Here is a 22,088-nt window from a genome sequence, read left to right on the forward strand (position 1 = left end):
AAACGTTTAAACCCATCTAAGGTTAAAAATTTAATTGATGTTCAACAAATAAAAAACAGCTATATTACAGATGAGCAAATGCTAAAGCTTGGGTTGCTGAATATTCGATCGCTTACTTCAAAAGCACTCGTTGTTAACGATATGATTTCAGATAATAACCTAGATGTGCTGTGTTTGACAGAAACCTGGCTAAAACCAAACGATTACATTACTTTAAATGAATCAACCCCGCAAGATTACTGTTATAAACATGAGCCTCGTCCGAAACGCAAAGGGGGTGGTGTTGCTGTAATTTATAGTAATAGTTTCAAAACCACTAAGAAATCAAGTTTTAAATATAATTCTTTTGAAGCATTGGTGCTTAATGTAAAAATATATAGTGTAAACGATAAATCACGTTTGAGATTTGTGCTGGCTACTGTATACAGGCCACCAGGGCACCATACAGACTTTATCAAAGAATTTGCGGACTTTCTATCAGAATTAATATTGACTGCAGATAAAGTACTAATTGTTGGTGATTTTAATATACACATCGATAATGAAAAAGATGCATTGGGATTGGCATTTAAAGACATTGTAAATTCAATTGGAGTTAGACAACACGTGTCAGGACCTACTCATCGTCGTAATCATACTCTAGATCTAATATTATCACACGGAATAGATGTTGATGCCGTTGAAATTCTGCAGCAGAGCGATGACATCTCAGATCATTACCTAGTCTCGTGTAATTTGCATTTAGCCAAGGCTGCAAAGCCGACTCCGTGTTTCAAATATGTGAGACCTATCACTTCTGCTACTAAAGATTGCTTTATTAATAATCTTCCTAATCAGTTTCATCATCTCAGCATCTCAGATAGCTTAGAAGAACTTGATATTACAACAGAAACGTTTAACTCTCTCTTTTCCAGCACTTTAGACACAGTTGCTCCGTTGCGCTTAAAGAAGATTAAAGAAAATAGTCCAACGCCGTGGTACAATGAGCACACTCGGGCCCTTAAGAGAGCAGCTAGAAAAATGGAGCGCAACTGGAAGAAAACAAAACTAGAGGTATTTCGCATTTCATGGAAGGAGAGCTCTATTGCTTACAGAGAGGCTTTAAAAGCTGCTAGATCTGCTTATTTTTCAACCCTATTAGAAGAAAATAAACATAATCCTAGGTATTTATTTGAAACGGTGGCTAAACTAACGAAAAATAAAGCTTCAAGCCCAGAAGTTTCCAAGCAACACAGCAGTAATGACTTTATGAACTTCTTCAATTATAAGATTGATAATATCAGGGACAAAATTATAACTATGCAACCGTCTACTACAGTATCGCATCAGGCAGTGCATTGTAGTCTCCCTGAGGAAAAATTTGATTCATTCGTTGCTATAGGAGAGGAAGAATTTACTAAACTCATTAAATCATCTAAATCTACAACATGTATGTTAGACCCTATACCGACTAAGCTACTGAAAGAAATACTTCCAGAGGTCATAGATCCTCTTCTTAATATCATTAATTCGTCTTTGTCTCTAGGATACGTACCAAAAAACTTTAAGCTGGCTATGATTAAACCGCTTGTTAAAAAAACGCAACTTGATCCTACAGAATTAGTCAATTACAGGCCGATCTCGAATCTACCTTTTCTGTCAAAGATATTAGAAAAGGCAGTATCCTCACAACTGTGTTCCTTTCTTGAAAGAAATGATATCTGCGAGGATTTCCAGTCAGGATTTAGACCGTACCATAGTACCGAGACAGCTCTCGTTAGAGTCACAAATGATTTGCTCTTATCATCCGATCGTGGTTGTATCTCTCTATTAGTGTTACTCGATCTTAGTGCTGCATTTGACACCATTGACCACAACGTTCTTTTAAATAGATTAGAACATTATGTTGGCATTACGGGAATTGCACTAGCATGGTTTAAATCATACTTATCTGACCGTTATCAGTTTGTAGCAGTAAATGATGAGATGTCTCATCGATCACAAGTTCAGTATGGCGTACCACAAGGCTCAGTACTAGGACCGTTGCTGTTCACTCTGTACATGCTACCCTTAGGAGATATCATTAGGAAACATGGCATTAGCTTTCACTGCTATGCCGATGATACTCAGCTCTATATTTCTTCAAAACCTAACGAAACTTATCAATTCACAAAATTAACGGAATGCATAGCGGATATAAAAAATTGGATGACTTGTAATTTCCTACTTCTAAATTCTGAAAAAACAGAGTTTCTAATTATTGGACAAAAAACTTCCTCACGTAATAATCTAGAATACTGTCTAACACTCGATGGCTGCTCTGTTAAGTCTTCGTCGTCGGTTAGGAACCTGGGTGTGCTCTTTGATACCAATCTTTCATTTGAAAGTCACGTGTCTAGTATCTGTAAAACTGCATTTTTCCATCTTAAAAATATATCTAAATTACGCCATATGCTCTCATTGACAAATGCGGAACAATTAGTTCATGCGTTCATGACCTCAAGGCTAGATTATTGTAATGCTCTACTGGGTGGTTGTCCTGCACGCTTAATAAACAAATTACAGCTGGTTCAAAACGCAGCAGCTCGAGTTCTTACCAGAACCAGGAAGTATGACCATATTAGCCCGGTTCTGTCAAAACTGCATTGGCTCCCTATTAAACATCGCATCAATTTTAAAATATTGCTGATCACTTACAAAGCACTAAATGGTTTAGCTCCGCAGTACTTGAGCGAGCTCTTAACGCATTATAGTCCATCACGTCTATTGCGATCTCAAAATTCCGGCCAGTTGATAATACCTAGAATATCAAAATCGACTGCTGGCGGTAGATCCTTTTCCTATTTAGCACCAAAACTCTGGAACAGTCTTCCTACCATTGTCCGGGAAGCAGACACACTCTGTCAGTTCAAAGCCAGATTAAAGACACATCTCTTTGACCTAGCTTTCACATAATACATTATAGACTTCTATAATTTAATGTTAGGCTGCATAGATTAGGTCAGCCGGAACCGGGAACACTTCCCAAAAATCCTGATGTACTCGTTACATCATGAGAAGAATGGCATCTACGCTAATTTTAGTGTCTGTGTTTATCCCGAGGTTTTCCTGCAGCCTGCCGGATCCAGGCCGTATCCAGATCTGACGAAGGACCTTCGCCTGGACCGATGACAACGCAGTGCTGAAGTGCCAACTAGTCTCTCCCTATGGAGGATCCCACTACCACTCTACAGATAAGGCGTTGTCGGGAAAATCCGTTTCGCGTTCCTACCCCAAAGCAACAAAATAAAATAAAATTCTTTATCAAAATTTATAGGGAAAGACAAGTACTTTGTTTAGGCTTGGCTTGTAGGGAATTCCAAACCTGCATATATTCAAACGCACATAACTATAGAACTCATTCTAAATGCTCATGTGAACGCCACAACGTTTCTCACAGATTCGCGTTTAAAGTCTGTGTAGAGGGATTGGTGTCGTCTTAGCGGCCCCTAATTTAATAACAAATGATCATTGCGACGGAAGCAAATCAATCAAAACTAACTTCAGATGGAAATAACTTAACTCTGCTGTAAAGCCGAAACAATCTCTGTTACCTTAAATTATACGCTTATCTCTGTAAAGCTGCTTTGAAACAATCTACATTGTTAAAAGCGCTATATAAATGAAGATGACTTGACTTGACTTGACTTTTCCAAAATTTCTAGACTTCAGATGCATGCCCAGGAGGCACCGTCATTGGGGAACATAAACAGTGCAACGAATCGTCGCATTCCATGCAAAAGGACTAATTTACGTAATCGATGTAATCAAAAACCTGAAGCCACAACCGCATTCTAACTAACCATAGGGGTAAGCATAGTGACAGCATCAAACATGGCGTTGTCCATAAAACCGTGAAGTTTTACCACGACTGACAGCGCATAAATAAATCTGCCCAATCGAGGCGTTCGAGGAGTTCATCCATTAGATATTTTTAATAACCAACAACAGCGTTAAATGCTTTGTAACCGGTTGCAGAGAGTACATTTGAGCCGTGTGCCATCAAGTGATGCAAAAATGTGGAGAAAAAAAAGGATCTGCAAATGATCCTAACTAAGCATACAACCTCATCTGTAAACCATGCGGAGGTAGTTTCATGGCATTGGGCATGCATGGCTGCCTCTGGAACAGGGTCACTAAACTTTATTGATGACTTAATGAATGATGGCAGCAGCAGAATGAATTCAGAAGTTTACAAAACCATATTGGCTACTAATATTCAAGAAAATGCCGCCAGACTCATAGGGACGCGATGCATATTGCAACAGGACAGTGACCCAAAACACACTGCTAGTGATAACTCAATAAAGGAGTTTATCGGGGGAAAGAAATGGAAGGTCATACAATAGCCAAATCAATCTCCAGATTTAAATCCTATTGAACGTGTATTTCAACAGCTGAAGAGACGACTAAAAAAGGCAGAAACTCCCAAAAACAAGCAACAGTTGAAAATGGCTGTATTAAAGGCTTGGAAAAGCATTTTTGAAACCAAGAGTCTACTGCTGTGATTGCATGCAGGGGATTTGCAACTAAATACTATTGCTTTGAAGCTTGTACATTTGCTTTAGGTTAAATTGTCCCAATATTTATGCTCACATTAGATAGAGGGATGAATCTCTAAAAGTGCTGTTCTTCTTAGTTGGTAAAACATATGTGTTGAAACAGCCAATAAAAAAATGTGACATTCTGTTCTTGGGTCTCATATTCTTTCTTTTCATAAATCTTTCATCTTTCTTGACTGACTCCATAGCAAACTGTCCCAAAACTTATGAAGGGCACTGTATAGCAGTTATATCATTTTCAGTTTTTAAATATAATTTAAAATCATTTTACACATAATCGTATCGCATAACAAATATTGCATTATTTATCGCATTTTTCATCAATATTGTGCAGCTCTACCACTGTTTATGTAGGAGCCTGAGCCCTGCTTTTGCCTCTGACACGAAGAGCATATAAGATGAAAGGGACAGCATGATCGGGAAAATATTAGTTTTTATGTTTTACATTAATTTTATGTTTTCGTTCATTAATTTATGTAAACACAATGGGCAATGTATCGTCTCATCAAAAATTATCGATTTGTCCATATATTGCGCGATAAGTCGATATATTAATTATTGAGGCAGGCATAACAATTAGAGATGCACCGATTGCAATTTACAATTTACTACGCGTTTTTTTAAGTGTGACCTGCCGTTACCGATTTTTGCAGATTCCGATTTTTTCAAATAACTATACAGTATGCTAATTGACAGCATACAAACAAACATTTACTTTTCTTCAAACTAAAATTTTATTTTCATTAAAAAAACAAGTTAAAAGACAGTAACAAAATAAGAACAAATAAACAAATTTCAAACAAGAGCACAAATTAATCCAATAGGATAGAGAGATATGGAATAAACACGGCTTCAAGTTTGTCAGGTGGGTATACTCATTCAGATAAGATATAGGCTAGGCTACTATAGAAAGGAAAGTAATCAAATGTAAAATAACACTGTCTGGCTAGTCTTCATTGTAAGAGCATAGAGTGATTTTCTTTGTCTTTTGTTCTTTTATTAGCATAACAGACATCAGCAGGAATACTAGACAGCTGTCACGTTTAATAGTATAGGATCCAATACTGTTACACGATTTGCGTTATCTTTCTCAAATAATTAGGTTCCAAAACTGACTGTGTTTAACTGAATACTTGCCAAGACTGGCATTTTGACATAATTTTGTGTGTATCTGACCGTTTAAGCACAAAAAAGCCACTCATTTGGTACTTTTGTGCGCTGCACTTATACAGATCAGTAGTGCACGCACTTTTGCTGTGAGAGCCAAACCTGTGGGAATTAGTAAAATTATGAGCAACACAAGCACTATTGAACCAGACCGAATGAGGCAAGTGAGTGAGAGGAGGCGGGTGTGTGTCACTTCACAGTTAGAGAGAAAACTGAAAGAATGCACAGCTGACGTTATTGCCTGTGCCGCTGGCAACAAAATGGACAAGCTCGGAATCAGAAAGACGTGAGACTGACCGGCCAGTTACCGGTCAGGGTCAGTCATGCGGAAAATCCAATTTCAGTACCTGGCCGGTCGATTTGTGCATCTCTAATAACATTCGGCCCTCCCATCGCCTGTTTTTAATCAATTGTCAAGTGTCTGTCCAATAGTGCACTGCAGATATTTGCTTTTATCGGCCAATACATTGGTGCATTCCTAGTGTGCATTAATAACATTCTGCTAACTCAGTTGTGTCCACCAATATCTATCAGTCCTTCTGAATCTGTCCTGCATTTGTTTTTCTGTTTCTGTTGTTTTCTCTCTCTTGCTCTGGCTCAGGCTTTGGGTTTGATGGCACTGAATAGATCATTGCTGTGAGGACTGTGTGTTGCGTAATAGAGCAAAGCATCAGCCAAGCTGGAAGCTTTCAGCACACATCCCCCCTCCTTGCGTCTGTAACATCAGCACACTTCATGGACACACACCACATAAATACACTGCCAGAGATGCGATATACACCACAGGAGATTCCAAATGCATCATAGCACTTGACACACAATTGCCTCAATTAATGATAAGATGACAATGTATGCAAGATAAACAATGTTTGATGTTCACACAATGTCATTGGTTAGATTGATAAGACATACAAATTGTAAACCACATGGGATATTTGACAAAAAACTTCCCAAATTAAGCTATTCAATAACATGACTAACTCTAACTTGCAGCTTGGATCCATCTGGAATTTCATCATCTCCAATCTCCACATTAAGGGCTTGGGATACACACTGATCCAATGAATATACCGGCATAGGCATTGCATTTTAAATGTAAGATAAGACTGATGTGTCTACAAAGTGTCTGATTCCTATCAAAATATCTTATCCATTGGAACCTAATCATGTTCCTCACTTAATTTGATACTTCTGCTTTTGACACCACAGGTATGATTTTAAAGAAAGCATGCATTTTGAGACTACTACAGGGTTTTTCCTGGGTCAAAAATGGTCTTCGGTGGTGGCGGACAAACACGGTCATACGGTGCAAAGTACCCAACACATGTGAACTGCGAACCCAGTACTGACAATGTAATATTAACTTATCCTGTTTATTAATAAAATAATCACTGTCAGGATAGATCATAAAACTATTTTTAATGTAAAAATCTGTAAATGTGTAAGTAAAAAGGCACTGAGTGACCGATTTGAAAAGTTAGTAATAAAATGAATAACAAAGTAACATTACACACAGAAAAAGTGGCTAGTCTGTTATTTTGCATTTACACTCCAAGACTTAAAGCACAGATGATTTGACAGACAGTATCAGATTGTTTTGTTCCGTCCATTGCTATGGTTCAATTGGTTTCAATCGCATTAAAATATGGTTGTCAATCCAGAACTTTGCCATGAAAAATATATATTATACACAGAAAGCCAGCAAAGATCACAGCCATTATAATCATTGAAGCTGTCAATTACAATGCAAGGTATAAGCTGCACTCTTGCGAAAAATCCTGTTATAATCAATAGCAGTGTAACGCAACACGTATTCGTATTGAACCGTTCGGTACAAGGCCGGTTGAACCATTTTTTTGCGGGCGTGACCACCACAACAACGTTGCCCAACATCAAATGTCAAAACATAATGAAAGCAGAATGAAACCGCACTACTCATTACTTTGTGCTTCATGGACCGTTCATGAGTTTGGACCAATGTCAGTGCAGCGCGAGCCGATCTTGATCAAGCGACACTGTTACTACACAGCAATAAGAGATCCAGTAAAGAAAGCATTTGAATTCACCACTGAAATAATAACATCTCTGCGAGATCAAGTGAGAAGCATTCAAATTTCTCTGTTATTAACCGTAGATCTCTATTAGATCAAACAGCGTTGACGTGGAAACCAGGAGAAACATTGTGCCATGAATGAACTTGTCATATAGCCTAGAAATCTAGACGCACCCTAGCGGCAGCAAATTTTATTTTGCAGCCAGGGTGGTCTAGCAACTCTCCGTTGGCTTTCGATCGATCTGGAAAAACCAAACTCTAGTCAGGCCAATCACATCGTGTATAGAGTCGGCAGACTTAACATAATGACGACAGAGTTGTGACAGTTCCCTGCTACTTGAAAACAAAGAATGGCTGCTGTTGCTGGAGAACAGCGGTCTTTCGCAACGGCTTTGGCCGCGACTCTGGAGGACTTGGATTTAAGCTATTCTTTGAGAAAAGAACAAAGAACGGCACTGAAGTCATTCTTAAAAAAGGAAGATGTGTTTGTTTTGCCGACCGGATACGGCAAAAGTTTAATCTATCAACTAGCTCCGCAGGTGGGAAAACGCTCTGGTTGGTCAATTAGGAACACCATACTAATACTGTGTTTGACCCCCTTTCGCCTTCAGAACTGCCTTAATTCTACGTGGCATTGATTCAACAAGGTGCTGAAAGCATTCTTTAGAAATGTTGGCCCATATTGATAGGATAGCATCTTGCAGTTGATGGAGATTTGTGGGATGCACATCCAGGGGACGAAGCTCCCATTCCACCACATCCCAAAGATGCTCTATTGGGTTGAGATCTGGTGACTGTGGGGGCCATTTTAGTACAGTGAACTCATTGTCATGTTCAAGAAACCAATTTGAAATGATTCGAGCTTTGTGACATGGTGCATTATCCTGCTGGAAGTAGCCATCAGAGGATGGGTACATGGTGGTCATAAAGGGATGGACATGGTCAGAAACAATGCTCAGGTAGGCCGTGGCATTTAAACGATGCCCAATTGGCACTAAGGGGCCTAAAGTGTGCCAAGAAAACATCCCCCACACCATTACACCACCAGCCTGCAAAGTGGTAACAAGGCATGATGGATCCATGTTCTCATTCTGTTTATGCCAAATTCTGAATGTCTTAACAGAAATCGAGACTCATCAGACCAGGCAACATTTTTCCAGTCTTCAACTGTCCAATTTTGGTGAGCTTGTGCAAATTGTAGCCTCTTTTTCCTATTTGTAGTGGAGATGAGTGGTACCCGGTGGGGTCTTCTGCTGTTGTAGCCCATCCGCCTCAAGGTTGTGCGTGTTGTGGCTTCACAAATTCTTTGCTGCATACCTCGGTTGTAACGAGTGGTTATTTCAGTCAAAGTTGCTCTTCTATCAGCTTGAATCAGTCGGCCCATTCTCCTCTGAACTCTAGCATCAACAAGGCATTTTCGCCCACAGGACTGCCGCATACTGGATGTTTTTCCCTTTTCACACCATTCTTTGTAAACCCTAGAAATGGTTGTGCGTGAAAATCCCAGTAACTGAGCAGATTGTGAAATACTCAGACCGGCCCGTCCCATGCCACGTTCAAAATTGCTTAAATCACCTTTCTTTCCCATTCTGACATTCAGTTTGGAGTTCAGGAGATTGTCTTGACCAGGACCACACCCCTAAATGCATTGAAGCAACTGCCATGTGATTGGTTGATTAGATAATTGCATTAATAAGAAATTGAACAGGTGTTCCTAATAATCCTTTAGGTGAGTATACATATCACAAAAAAAAAATCAAGGAAATTTCTCTGCCATTTGTTTCTTTTTGCTTTATCGCAAACGTACCGAACCGTGTCACCACTATGTCGTATCGAACCGAACCATGAATTTTGTGAACCGTTACACCCCTAATAATCAATGAAGCTGTCTATGCTGTGTAGGCTAATTAATCTCTTATTAACACTGTGTTATACTTTTTGGATTATAATTAGTAAAGATTCGAACTCACGCTGGACAAAGTCTCTGTTGTTTTGAGAGTTATTGAGCAGATTCGGACTTAAACACATTAGATTGCGTTTACATGTTCAACAGATATGTCTGTGATTGGCTTCAAAGCTCAATGCTGCAAAAACACGTTGTAAATTGAAACCTTTGACGCTCTTCATCTTTCACACAAACACACAAGGGAGTGTTTTAAAGCAGCCGGCCATCAGCGGGTACTGGTCCTGCAGAACCGCAGGTTCAAATAAACAAATGAATCAAATAAACCTGGTGGGAAAAAGATTCATTTTGGCAGCCGCAAAAATATTTTCAATGCAGAAAAAATCCCTGTACTGACTTTGTGTTGTTGAAGATGGTCATCTCATCTCTACTTACTTTAAAAGGGAAGTGGTGATTAAAGTGCCATTTCATCACTCTATGTTCAAGAACAGCTTCCTGTCTTACACGTACATGCAGAAGTGGTACAATTGCATGCTGCTAAATGTTATAAAGACCATAATGCTTCTAATGTGACATGTGTTGATATACATTATCCACCCTCTTAAAACCCACATATATGGTCAATATTTTAGATGGTTTGCATCGCCCAAATCGTGTCTAGAATATCTAGTTAAACAGGCAGAATGCCTTTTGCGATCGGAGCAGGTGTTCAAAGTAATCTTAGCACAGCTATGACTGACTCAATAGGCTATTTTAAGAATTATTTTAAATAACAAGGGACTATGCATACAAACACACAAGTAAACTAAAGATACGTGAGAATCCACCCAAGTAAACTTTTCCTGCTTTTAAATTACAGAATGTCACAAAATGAGATCATCCTATGAAAAGAGAGTAGCTCCTGAATCCCAACAAAACCTTAATATGCATTTTAAAGTGATTCATGCACAAATACATGCTCTCAGGGGCCTTTTACCATAAATTAAACTCAACCATTCTATACATCAGTTGCTTGTTATGAATCACAAAAACATCCATATCACTTCCAAGATATGACTCTCAAAGCTGGCATAGACTTTTAACTGTTGTACACCCAATGAATCATCAGTGGAATCAGAAGCCAGACCAGCTGGCTGAACAAAACTGCAGCCCACACTGCAGACTGTTGCTCACTGCCTCTCAGATTTCATATGTACTGAAAATATGCAACATATTAATGAACTGTAAAAAAAGAATGTACTAAAGCTAAATAGCAATGAAAACAAATATGATGTGCCAATGTAAAGTGATGCATGTGTGTGCAAATGCAAAGCACCATTGCAAACATTAAAAAAATACTAATATTAACTGACACAATGCTCCAATATAAACAGATGCAATAAGTACTAAAGTAAAAAGATGCAGTAATGGCAATGCAATAATATACAAATGCACTAACTCAAAGTACCAAAAACGAAATGTACGCAATATACTACTGATACAATGTACAATGTAAACAGATGTAATAAACTAATATAAACAGATGCAATGTACTAATGCAAAGCGCCAAAGTAAAGAGCTACAATACATTGATGCAAACTCAAAAAAACACAGTAAACACACGCAATGGACCAATTCAAAATAGCAAAGTTATTAAATGCAATGAACTAATGTAAACAAATGCTACTAAAGACAGATCCAATACAGTAAAGCGCCGTCACTGTAAAAAGATGCAGCTGACAAATGCTAGATGCAATGAACAGATGTTAAAGACAAATGTAGACAGAAGTGCACTAATAAAAACAGATATTATGTACTTATGCACCACTGTAAAGAGGAGCAGTACAAAGTAAATATATGCAAAGCACGAACATAATCAGATGCACAAAAAATACTGCAATGTATAAACGTAAAGAGGTAAACAGACGCAATTACAAGTGCCAGTGTAAACAGATGCAATCCACTAATGCATTGCAGCACGAGAAAAGCAGTTTCGTACCTCCTCCAACACGCCGACTGTATTCCTGCAGCTCTGCAAGCGGGTGGTGAAGCTGGATGTAGTGGGAGAGTTGTAATCCTCTGTTGTTTCCGACAGAAACTCCGACACCGATATTTGATCCGGCATCCTAAAGCGTGGGTTCGTCCAGAGAATAGATAGAAATGAGTGTTCAGACGACCGAAAGCATTAAAAGGAGAAAAACAAACGAACTTCCGAGGCCGTAGAGATGTTGAGCTAACGGTGCGCGAGATGTCTACTGCAGCAGCACGCGCACAAAACAAACTATCGTTACTAGCACGCGCTAAGCGGTTCTCCCTCCGGAAAACACAACGACCTGTTATATTTGGGTTCAGTCGCTCCCCCTGGGACTGGGATAAGCACGCTGTCTCACCCCTTACCCCTCGAACATGAAGCTTGGAGTTGATCTGAGTTGTTTAACGTTAGTTGCGATTCCAACAGCACGCGCCGTGAAATGATGCCCACATAACGTTCCCCCGTGTGATGTTTACGACAAACACTGCTGTTATAGCGTCGAATTATGTTGCAGTGCATAGGTGTCAGTGAATGCATTCATACTCCGCTGTTTGTCAAACGCCTGCCTGATCGCTCACTGCACTCAGATCGTGTGAAATGCGCAACGCGGAGTGTATGACATCCGCGCGCGCGCACACACACTCGCGCGCTCTGCTCTACATTCGCCCACCCACCCCTCTGCGCATGCTTCGACTCTCACTAAACCCACTCACACAGCCAGGCTCCGTGGGCAGCAGTTCAGTGTTTGGCATCGTGTAGGCTATCTGCAAAATGTTATAAAAGTGTATGTTTCTGACATAGCTAGACTTTTGCGGGAAAACACTTGATCAACGTCACTAGAAGTTAAAGGGATACTTCACCTGTATGAGTTTCTTTCTTCTGCTGAATAACAAAAGAAGACATTTTGAAGAATGTTGGTAACCAAACAGTTGACAGTAGCCATTTACTTTCTAGTAGAAAAAAAAAAAACTATGGAAGTCAATTGCTATACCGTCAACTTCTTGGTTACCAACATTCTTCAAAATATCTTCTTTTGTGTTCAGCAGAAGAAAGAAATTTATACAGGTTTGGAACAACTTAAAGGTGAGTAAATGATGACAGATTATTTATTTTGGGGTGAACTATCCCTAAGACATTTTTATACAGAATTTTATATTTTATATCGTCAAAAGTAACATTCTTAAAAAGAGGCTAAATAGTTAAAGCATTTGCTTCTAAAGTGGCAAAGGTTTTCTAGAGTCAAGTCTGTAGAAACTGTTTTTAATTAAATATATGTCAATATACTAAAAAAGTGAATGGAATCCTGAATTAGATATCTACACTGTAAAAAGTACACTGTAGTCAGTCATAGCTCATTTTCTGCATATAATATAAATACAACCTGTAACACTATTACAGCAACTCAGATAAATGAATTAAAAGTAAATAAGTTTTCCAGTCTTATTTTTCAAATTTCCAGTCAAAGTTAAACAAACCCCTTTTTTTAAACAACCCCCCCCCCCACACACACACACACACACACACACACACACACATACACATTTACACTAAACCGCCATGCAATGTGTTATTCTTTGTTTTATGACAGAAAATGACTTTGATTTAGGCCTACAGTGTCTTACTTACTCGTAGTTGTATAATAAATCATCAATTTGAGCTTTAGTTAATGTATGTTTACATAATATGTATCCAGTATTGTTAATGTAGTAGGCTAACAAGTGCGACTTCTACAGGTCAAATAGTGAAATGCATGTAAAGTTTACTCAATGCATTGTATTTTTGGCACATTCCTGTGAAAAAAAAGGACAGTTATCACACATTTAGAGCTACCTTTTTATCAATATATTTAGTTTTAAGACATTTGATCGCTAATATATCTAAAAGCAGAACTCCTTACCGGTTCCATATTGGTTCCTTCGAGGAAAAACTGAGACGAGAGGATGATGATCTCATGACTTCAGCTTGTAGCTTTAATGGGGAAAAACACAGATCATAATGGATGACCTTTTTCTTTACAGATCCATCTTTACTTACATTCCTAACCTTATAGGCCTATATTAATTTAATTCTAAAACAAATAAATCCGACTTAACCCAATAAAGAACATCAGTTATATTTTTCATAATTTGCATTATGCTCTAGATTTTTGTACTTAATATATTCTTAATATATCAATAAACTTCATTTATGAGACCCTTTCATTCAAGCAATAGCTCAAAGAGATTTGCATGTAAAGGTAGCCTACATGTAAAGTACAATAATAGATGTAACCTTAACAGAAATATTAAATATGCTATAGTAGCCTACTCACCAAGATTAATCCCTGAGTTGTGCTGCCATCCTCTCTTCGGTGAGTTTAGTGGGTGTTGGGATATTATCTGCCCATGGGTCCCTTCCCTGTTCGGAGAGGAAGGGAGAAGCGACCATGTGTGCTGAAAAATAGCCTGTTACAATGGCTACAGGATCCAGAACCTAATGACTCAGGAACTACGGAAATCCAGGAGACCTGGGACAGGAAATGTGAGATCTGTGTAAACATGTGCCTTCTCAAGTGAGGTACCCTCACGCTCACACAGAGTGATATACCACACATGGCTGTGTTGGATGGGGAGCACAGGGTCACGCTTGACTCTATGTAGAATAATAATATTAGATTAAGTATTTCAGGTTAGATTATGCACTTAAAACTAAACTGACTCATGCGTTTGTACCAATAGAGTTTTAAAATAAACTTTACTTCACAGTTGCATAGGCCTTGAGGATTTGGTTCTTTCATGAAAATCATGAAGATAAACCCCATTGTGATTCATTGCACATCAGATTTATTACCTATTTTATTCTTTTCTCAAATGAAGTCACACAGCAGTGGTATTTTGTCTATTTTCCATTCTGTATGTGTCACTTTCCTGTTTTTTTTCTAGAGGGTTACTATTTCTTTAAAAGGGAAATTGTGATTCCAGTCAGAAAGAATTATTTATAAAGCCAAGATGATAACACATGGTCATCTAAAGAGGAACTGCTGAGGCTAAGGGGCTCCTGGAACCTGTAATTTTCCGACAGTTTTATTGGGAAGTACCATAGTTAAAAGTAAATGTTTTGTCTGTGTTGACTCAGACGGGATAGGGGACGAGGTGGGGAACTGGGGGTCAGAAGAGGTTGTCTCTGGATATTTTCTCTGAGCTTGGCCGTTATGTAACTAGACTACTATTCATCAAATAAGTAAATACTTGGTCATTAAAATATTGATTTGAGTCTAAATAAAAAATAATAATAATTTGACCTCTATAGCAGTTAAAAATTAAGATTAAAAAGCTAAAAAAAAAAAAAAAAAACTTTCTCAAGTGAACAATTTTGTGAGAGAGCGAAACACTTTTGCAAATGAAAGCAGTTTCTTGGGGGAATGCAGAGAGAGAGAGAGAGAGAGAGAGAGTTTTGCAAGCAAAATCAATTTCTCTGAGATTTTTGCAAGCACCAAAATATAATTTTCCTATCCATCTTATATTTTTCCATGACCAGGCCCGTTTTCCAATTGAGAGATCTTTGTTGATAACTATAGACCATCAAAATCTTCTAATCAAACACAGTTGTGCATGGCCATGGCCCTTCCGACAATCCCAGTCTAATGGGAATACTTGAATTCCTCTTGCCAACTACTAAACGGCTTCCCTCATGTTTTCCAGCTATATTATGTCTCCTCAAATCTCTGGGCTACAAAAAAAAAACAAAATGCTAGAATGTTGAAGGTCTTGTGGAATCCTTATGCTATGAAGCACATCATTTGATCTTATGGAAAGACAACAGGCTGCTAATTGACATTTAACATGCAACAGGGCATTCACTTGCTCTTAGACTTTGGAAATAAGGATTTTAAACAAATATAACGTACGTATAATACGTATAATATGTACAATACAGAAAATACACTCCTGAAAAAAACATGGTAGAAAAAACATGGTATACAGTGCTGTTTGCATTTGTTTGAACTTCCTTTTAACTTTTAAGTAGCCCAATGATACCTTGTCCATAGCTAAACAACTTCCGTTGTTTTCATCTTCCTATCCACTTATACATGATGTCCACAATAATTACAAAACACTGCTATCCCCATCAAACAATGCTGAGATTGTGTCTAATAATCAATACTCTGCAGAGTTATGGGTAGAGTGCTTATGCATTGATTTCGATACAGTGGACTGGAAAATGTATCTGTAATTTTAGAGGTCCTAATGGACTATAGATTTGTCTTGCTGTTCTACAGGTCTAGTTTATAACTGATCTTTGTTTACAGCATATGGCAACTGTCACAGTACACAAAAAATCTGAAGTGAAGACTTGAGTATTTTGTCCTCTGTTTTTACTGACATATTATTTTATGTTCTGTATTAACTTTGCTCTTAACCATTTTAATGTTGCAGATTATATTCAGATAAATGTAGAATAAATACTATTGATATTCAGAAGTCCTGTCTGTGATTATAGATTATGACAGTAAAAATCCCTGACAACATTTTGATAATTAAAATCACCACCTTGTGGTTATAAGCAGTAAAGATAAAAAAAAAAAAACACATTTATGTTCTTAACTGACTACATTTCTGTGAGGTAAGATGATGGAAACAGTTATGCAAAATAAGTCATTTTGAAAATAATAAAAGAGCCCATTCAACCTGTAAAATAGTTTAAAAGCTGTTCAAACAGTCATCATTTTTTTAAATTAAATTCCATATTGTATTTTAATCAGTAACTTCTCATTGATGAGTGAATGCACAAACGGTTTAACGTTTTGAATGTTACCATGTCTTACCTGCTAATTACTTAATTTACCACATTTTTATTAATGAATTTTTTTTTTTAATTCTTTGAATTTTTTTCAAGAATAAACAGTGTGATGCAAGAAAATACATATTATCAATATTTATGAAAATTTTGGTTACACTTTACAATAAGGTTTCATCTGTTAACATTAGTTAATGTATTTACTAACATGAACTAACCATGAGCAATACATTTGTAACAGTATTTTTAATCTTTGTTAATGTTAGTTAATAAAATATACAGCTGTTCATTGTTTGTTCATGTTAGTTCTCAGTGCATTAATTCATGTTAACAAATACAACTTTTGATTTTAATAATGTATAAGTAAATGTTGAAATTAACATTAACAAAGATTAATAAATGCTGTAGAAGTGCAGTTCATTATTAGTTTGTGTTAACAGGCTACCAAGATTGTATGTGAATATATCATTAGATGAAATTTATAAGAAAATATAAAATCAGAATTACCAGTATGAATGTAATTAAATTCTTTTAGAACTTACTTATAACTCATGAATGCTCAAAACAGTTTAAATTTATGAAACCTACATATTATTTTCTAACAAAACATCTATATTTTCAAAATGTCTTCAAACAAAATATATTAATTTTACTTTTAAAAAAAAAATACAAAAGAAAAATGGTTAAACCAACTGGAATTTCCTTTTTACCCGATGGGTTATTAATAGGTGGTTAGCAAAGTGAAATGTGGACTTTTGAACTTTTGTTCTACAATCACATTAAGTGAATTTTTTTTTTTTTTCAGAATTATTGTGTGCACATGGATGAGCATGTTTATAAACAAAATGCAGCCCCAGTGGGAAGGAAAAAATGTGTGTGTGCGAGTGTAGGAAAGAGGGTAAATGTATTACATGTAAGTAATTTGAGACAAATCTAACTAATATAAAAAAAAAAAGAAGCAGCAGCAGCAAACTTTCATGTGTAAAGCCACAGTTCATTTTCGGGTCAAAACGGACCTGAAATTTAGTTTAAATTGATTACCTGAAGAAACTAAAATAAAATCTGCAAAAATAAATGTGTATTTTGACAGTCTTAAACTTACAAAGTTTAATATACATATTAAAAACTATGGATTTTTAAAAGATTTGTATGTACCTCTTCCGGGTCAAAATGGACCCAATTGAAATAGGAGGATATATTTTTATTATCATTAAAACAACCACCACAATAGTAATAACAATATGAATTCAAAATATATAAAAAAGGAATAATTTGGTAACGTGTTGAAGTCAAAAGTGAACCATAAAGTATTTGATTGCAGGGAAGCATTAAATCCTCATGATAAAGTCACACAGATGTCTGGAAAGGACATTTTTATGGTTGTCAGAAATATCAACAGATCTAAAAAAAAAAGAAAAAAGGAATGCATTCATATAAATCAATTAATAGAAGTCAATCAAGTACCATAAGAACTCATATTCCAAAATAAAAACAGTGATGAAATTCATTCATAGTGCTTATAATAAAACAGTTAAGCAGCAACAGTTTCAGGAGGAAACCATTTGAAAGATTTTTTTTTAGAAAGCATCACAGCAATCATAAAACAATCAGTAACTTCAGGGTGATGAAAATATTTCATATACACTCAAATAATAAAACAGCAATAATGATATTATTAGAAAATAATATCATTATAAAACATCCATAAATATACTTTTGATAAGGATTGGGGACGTACTGTATCTAAAACACCTAAAACAGCAGCTATGATGTGAAATAAAATGGAAAATGTAACATTGGGTTTTGTAAATTAATAAATCCATAATAACTGACACCAACGTAACTAACCCATGCTATATTATAATGACTAGACTCCAATCTCTGATAACTATATTAGTGCATTCGTTGAGGCACTTTACAAGCAATTAAGTGCAAATAATTTATGAGTCTGGAGTGTTTCTGTTCTACTAGACACCATTACTGTACCTCAATTTTCTCTGCATCACATATAATAGTTTAAAAGGACATGGGTGATTGAGTCAGTGTGTAACTATAGTAGTGATATACTTTTAATCAGTATTGTACTACTGATTTACTAAAATAAATTTGTCTTTTGATGATAGTAATTTGTGCTGCGTCTTATCCGTTATATATCTAGGTTGAGAAGAATAAGCTACAGGGACAATTGCTTACTATAAACCCTACTACCTGAAGCTGCTTGGACTAGTGGACTGATATGTGTGTATTTGACTAATAATTTAGGCACTATTAAGTGCAGTGGAATTGAGGTAATGAATACAGAAGTACTGGAACTGTTCACACAGCATCAGTCACTCAGTCCTTCAACCAAACCTGCAGAGATAGAAAAACAAAGAAATTCCATCATTCAAATGCTATGCAGTATCATGCAAAAAAAAGTTTTCATTATGACACTATATGCTACCAATTTTCGACATTGTAACAAACAACAGCGTGACACTATGACATGATGTAAGCTTGATAAATTCAAGCTTTAATTAGAACAAAGGTTCAGGAGAAGTATAACAGTGTATGCATGCAATAATAGACAGAACAGCACTGTGAATTCTATTGTGTATTATATGCTATGACATGCACTCACTCTGTGGAGGATCCACGTCCATGGCCCGCAGCGAGTTGCAGGAGCCGTTCTGTTTGGGTCTAGCGCCAAGCTCCCTGTTCTCTTTCACTGAACTGGTGTTCAGACTCTGAGTTTGACTTTGTGTTTTAGTTGCATCTGCCTTCAGGATGAAGTAACCACCTTCTTCAGCTACAATCTTCTCAACCTTCTCCATCAGCTGAGGCAGCTGCGGGTGCTCGCCAAAAATATAGTTATTGATGACGTGGTACCTCTTCTTACACTTGTCCACCACCCACTGAAGGTCACGACCTTCCCTTCGTATATGCCTTTCTATGGATTTATCCTTCAAAATTTCTGCCCAGGTGAACACCACCAAGGTGTGCTTCCACACGTCCTCTCCGAACAGTGCCAAATTCTCCTCTATACGAGCCCGGTCCGTTTCGGTGAACATGCCCACCGGTATGACCAGCAGGAATGCGTGGGGTCCAGGTGTGCACATACTTACACTTCGGACCATCTCCTGCTGATAGTCTGCCGGTGTGGTCTGGGATGAAAACCAGCCAGGAGTGTCTATTACTGTTACTTTGCGCCGATCCACCTCGGTTTCGCGTTTCACGCTGAATTCGGCGGCACGCTCCAGACGAAACTCTTCACGCCCCAGGATGGTGTTGCCGGTTAGGCTTTTCCCCGGCCATCTCCAGCCCAGCAGGATCAGACGGAGCTCAGGGAGACGGTTAGCCTCACGGGCGGCTGCCGCCAACCGCTTCTCTTCCTCAGGGTCGAGTTGGTCATCAGCTGTAGGGTACCAATACATTATAATTATTAAGAGGGTCAAAAATGGCACCCTGGAAAATTAGGGGTTGGTAAGACTATTTTAAGACAGAAGACATAAACAATAAAAATGTTTAGCTGCTATTGCAATATTGTGCATTATACCATGGCTTAAACACTGTTTTGACAAATCAGCATCCAGCATTTTTAAAGGAGAACTCCGGTCAATTTTAACATTGAGCTCATTTTTTTGTAAATTTGGAGTGCTGTCAATACAGAGAACAACGACAAAATCGGTGTTGCCTACACCATGTTATCCTCTTTTTAAAATTTGCACCCTGTTGACTTCAATGGGGCAAGTTTTAAACCTGCTTTTAGCCTCTTAACATCCTTGATGTGTCATTACAAGTGCACAGCTAATGTGAGTGATTCCTTCAGAGTGATCACGGGTGAATCTGACTGCAGTAGATGTGAAAGATATTAATAAAAATGATGTTATTTAAGCCAGCGCACATACCTGTATTTTCTTCCTGTTTTTGGTCGAAGCTCATAGTAATTGATTGTCGAGTTTACACGCATAGGTTTAGTTACCTATGATCACGCGCGTGAACTCGACAATCGATTACTATGGACTTCAACCGAAAACAGGAAGAAAATACAGGTATGTGCGCTGGCTGAATAAACATCATTTTTATTAATATCTTTCACATCTACTGCAGTCAGATTCACCCGTGTTCACTCTGAAGGAATCACTCACATTAGCTGTGCACTTGTAATGACACATCAAGGATGTTAAGAGGCTAAAAGCAGGTTTAAAACTTGCCCCATTGAAGTCAACAGGGTGCAAATTTTAAAAAGAGGATAACATGGTGTAGGCAACACCGATTTTTGTCGTTGTTCTCTGTATTGACAGCACTCCAAATTTACCAAAAAATGAGCTCATTGTTAAAATTGACCGGAGTTCTCCTTTAAAGTGGTTTTATGCATAGGGCCTATTGATAACTTTTTTCTTTTCTTTTTTTTTTTACAAATTTCTTTATTTTGTATGGAAGCTTGTTTCTGCCACAGAATGAAAAATGAAAAAGGTAATTGCGACTTTTTATTTCACAATTCTGACTTTTTTTCTCGCATTTGCGAGTTTACATCTCGCAATTCTAACTTTTTCTCAGAATTGCGAGATAGCTTTTTTTTTTTTTTTACTTAGGCTACTGACCCCATCTTCTGAACGCAAATGTATAGGTTTTGCTTAATATTTTAATCATTATATAATATATTGAAAGACTTTTGGATATAATGATAACTGGGAAAACACAATAACACATATTTCAAACAAGCATTGCCCAGAATGGATTTTCCCAGTGATGTAAACTCTGAAAAAAACAGGTTGTTTTTATCTGAAATGTGATATTATGACATAGTTTCTCCTTCAGGCTTGAGCAAGGAGGAAATAGATGACCAAGACCTTAATAATCACTTAAACTGCCAAGCAACATTAATATTAAAGCAAACCACTTATTCCTATAAAAACTCGCTATTTAGATATTGTATGTAACTTGTATAGGCTACAGTATGTCATCGAAAAAACTAAACGGGATAAATGGTGTTTATGTGTACAAGTCACTATACATTACTCTTTAATATAGCAAATTCGTTGATAAAGAATAACTCCTTTCACATGTAACTACTTTTCACATCTTTTTCGTCATGTGAGAGGGTCTGTTGTGACTTAAGTTCACCTGTGAGCGTCATACCTGTCTGAATGGGCAGCGGAAACAGTGAGACGTGTCACATTCACCCGAAACACACACACCGGCTACATTAGTGCGCACAAAGCCAAATTAAAGTATGAGTGCTGCGTTATAAGCATTGTTCAACAGTAGGCCCTATATTTTAAAACAACTTACCAGTTGAATTTGGTCTGTTTGAGCTCATGACGATGCCGTGTTTGTAACTTTAGTCGTGTCAGTAATCCGGGAGAAAAAGAGCGATTTCCTGCTTGCTTCTTGAAGGGCGCGGGAGGGAGATGTCTAATATGCGTGAACAAGTCTTTTGATTCGGATCTTTTCAATGAATCGGTTGAACCATAGTTCGCTGTTCTTGGTCAAACCGTTCATCAGTTGTTTTCTCGAGATGTTGCGAACAAAATATGTGTGTGCCTTGAATGTGTAACTGTTATCAACACACATCTTTTCAAAACAGAGATGGAAATGGCAGTATTTATTTCAATT

At 37.3% G+C, this 22,088-nt stretch overlaps 2 protein-coding genes across 10 annotated transcripts in view; both read right to left on the bottom strand.

The window, feature by feature from the left end:
* Window positions 1-14,168, bottom strand: part of asap1b (ArfGAP with SH3 domain, ankyrin repeat and PH domain 1b) — a 109,951-nt gene extending 95,783 nt beyond the window's left edge. For 6 of the 9 annotated variants that reach the window (XM_079863143.1, XM_079863146.1, XM_079863140.1 and 3 more), the window contains exons 1-3: window positions 14,026-14,105; window positions 13,612-13,682; window positions 11,682-11,808 (exon numbers count right to left, since the gene is read on the bottom strand). In XM_079863143.1, coding sequence (XP_079719269.1) covers window positions 11,682-11,808; window positions 13,612-13,667 — 183 coding nt within the window. In that variant the 5' untranslated portion in view covers window positions 13,668-13,682; window positions 14,026-14,105. Of the gene's footprint in view, window positions 1-11,681; window positions 12,383-13,611; window positions 13,683-14,025 lie in introns of those variants that run through there. The other 3 variants (XM_079863147.1, XM_079863144.1, XM_079863141.1) reach the window with 2 other exon arrangements.
* A 2,452-nt stretch (window positions 14,169-16,620) lies between these two features.
* gimap4 (GTPase IMAP family member 4) lies at window positions 16,621-22,062 on the bottom strand. Its single transcript, XM_079863297.1, has 3 exons — window positions 21,765-22,062; window positions 19,111-19,884; window positions 16,621-18,842 (listed from the first exon to the last, which is right to left on the bottom strand). The coding sequence occupies exons 1-3, from the start codon at window positions 21,790-21,792 to the stop codon at window positions 18,817-18,819; spliced, it is 828 nt and encodes a 275-aa protein (XP_079719423.1). The 5' UTR covers window positions 21,793-22,062; the 3' UTR covers window positions 16,621-18,816.
* Window positions 22,063-22,088: the final 26 nt, after the last annotated feature.

The sequence above is a fragment of the Squalius cephalus genome, assembly GCF_949319135.1.
Source record: "Squalius cephalus genome assembly, chromosome: 25".
NCBI classification, from domain to species: Eukaryota; Metazoa; Chordata; class Actinopteri; order Cypriniformes; family Leuciscidae; genus Squalius; species Squalius cephalus.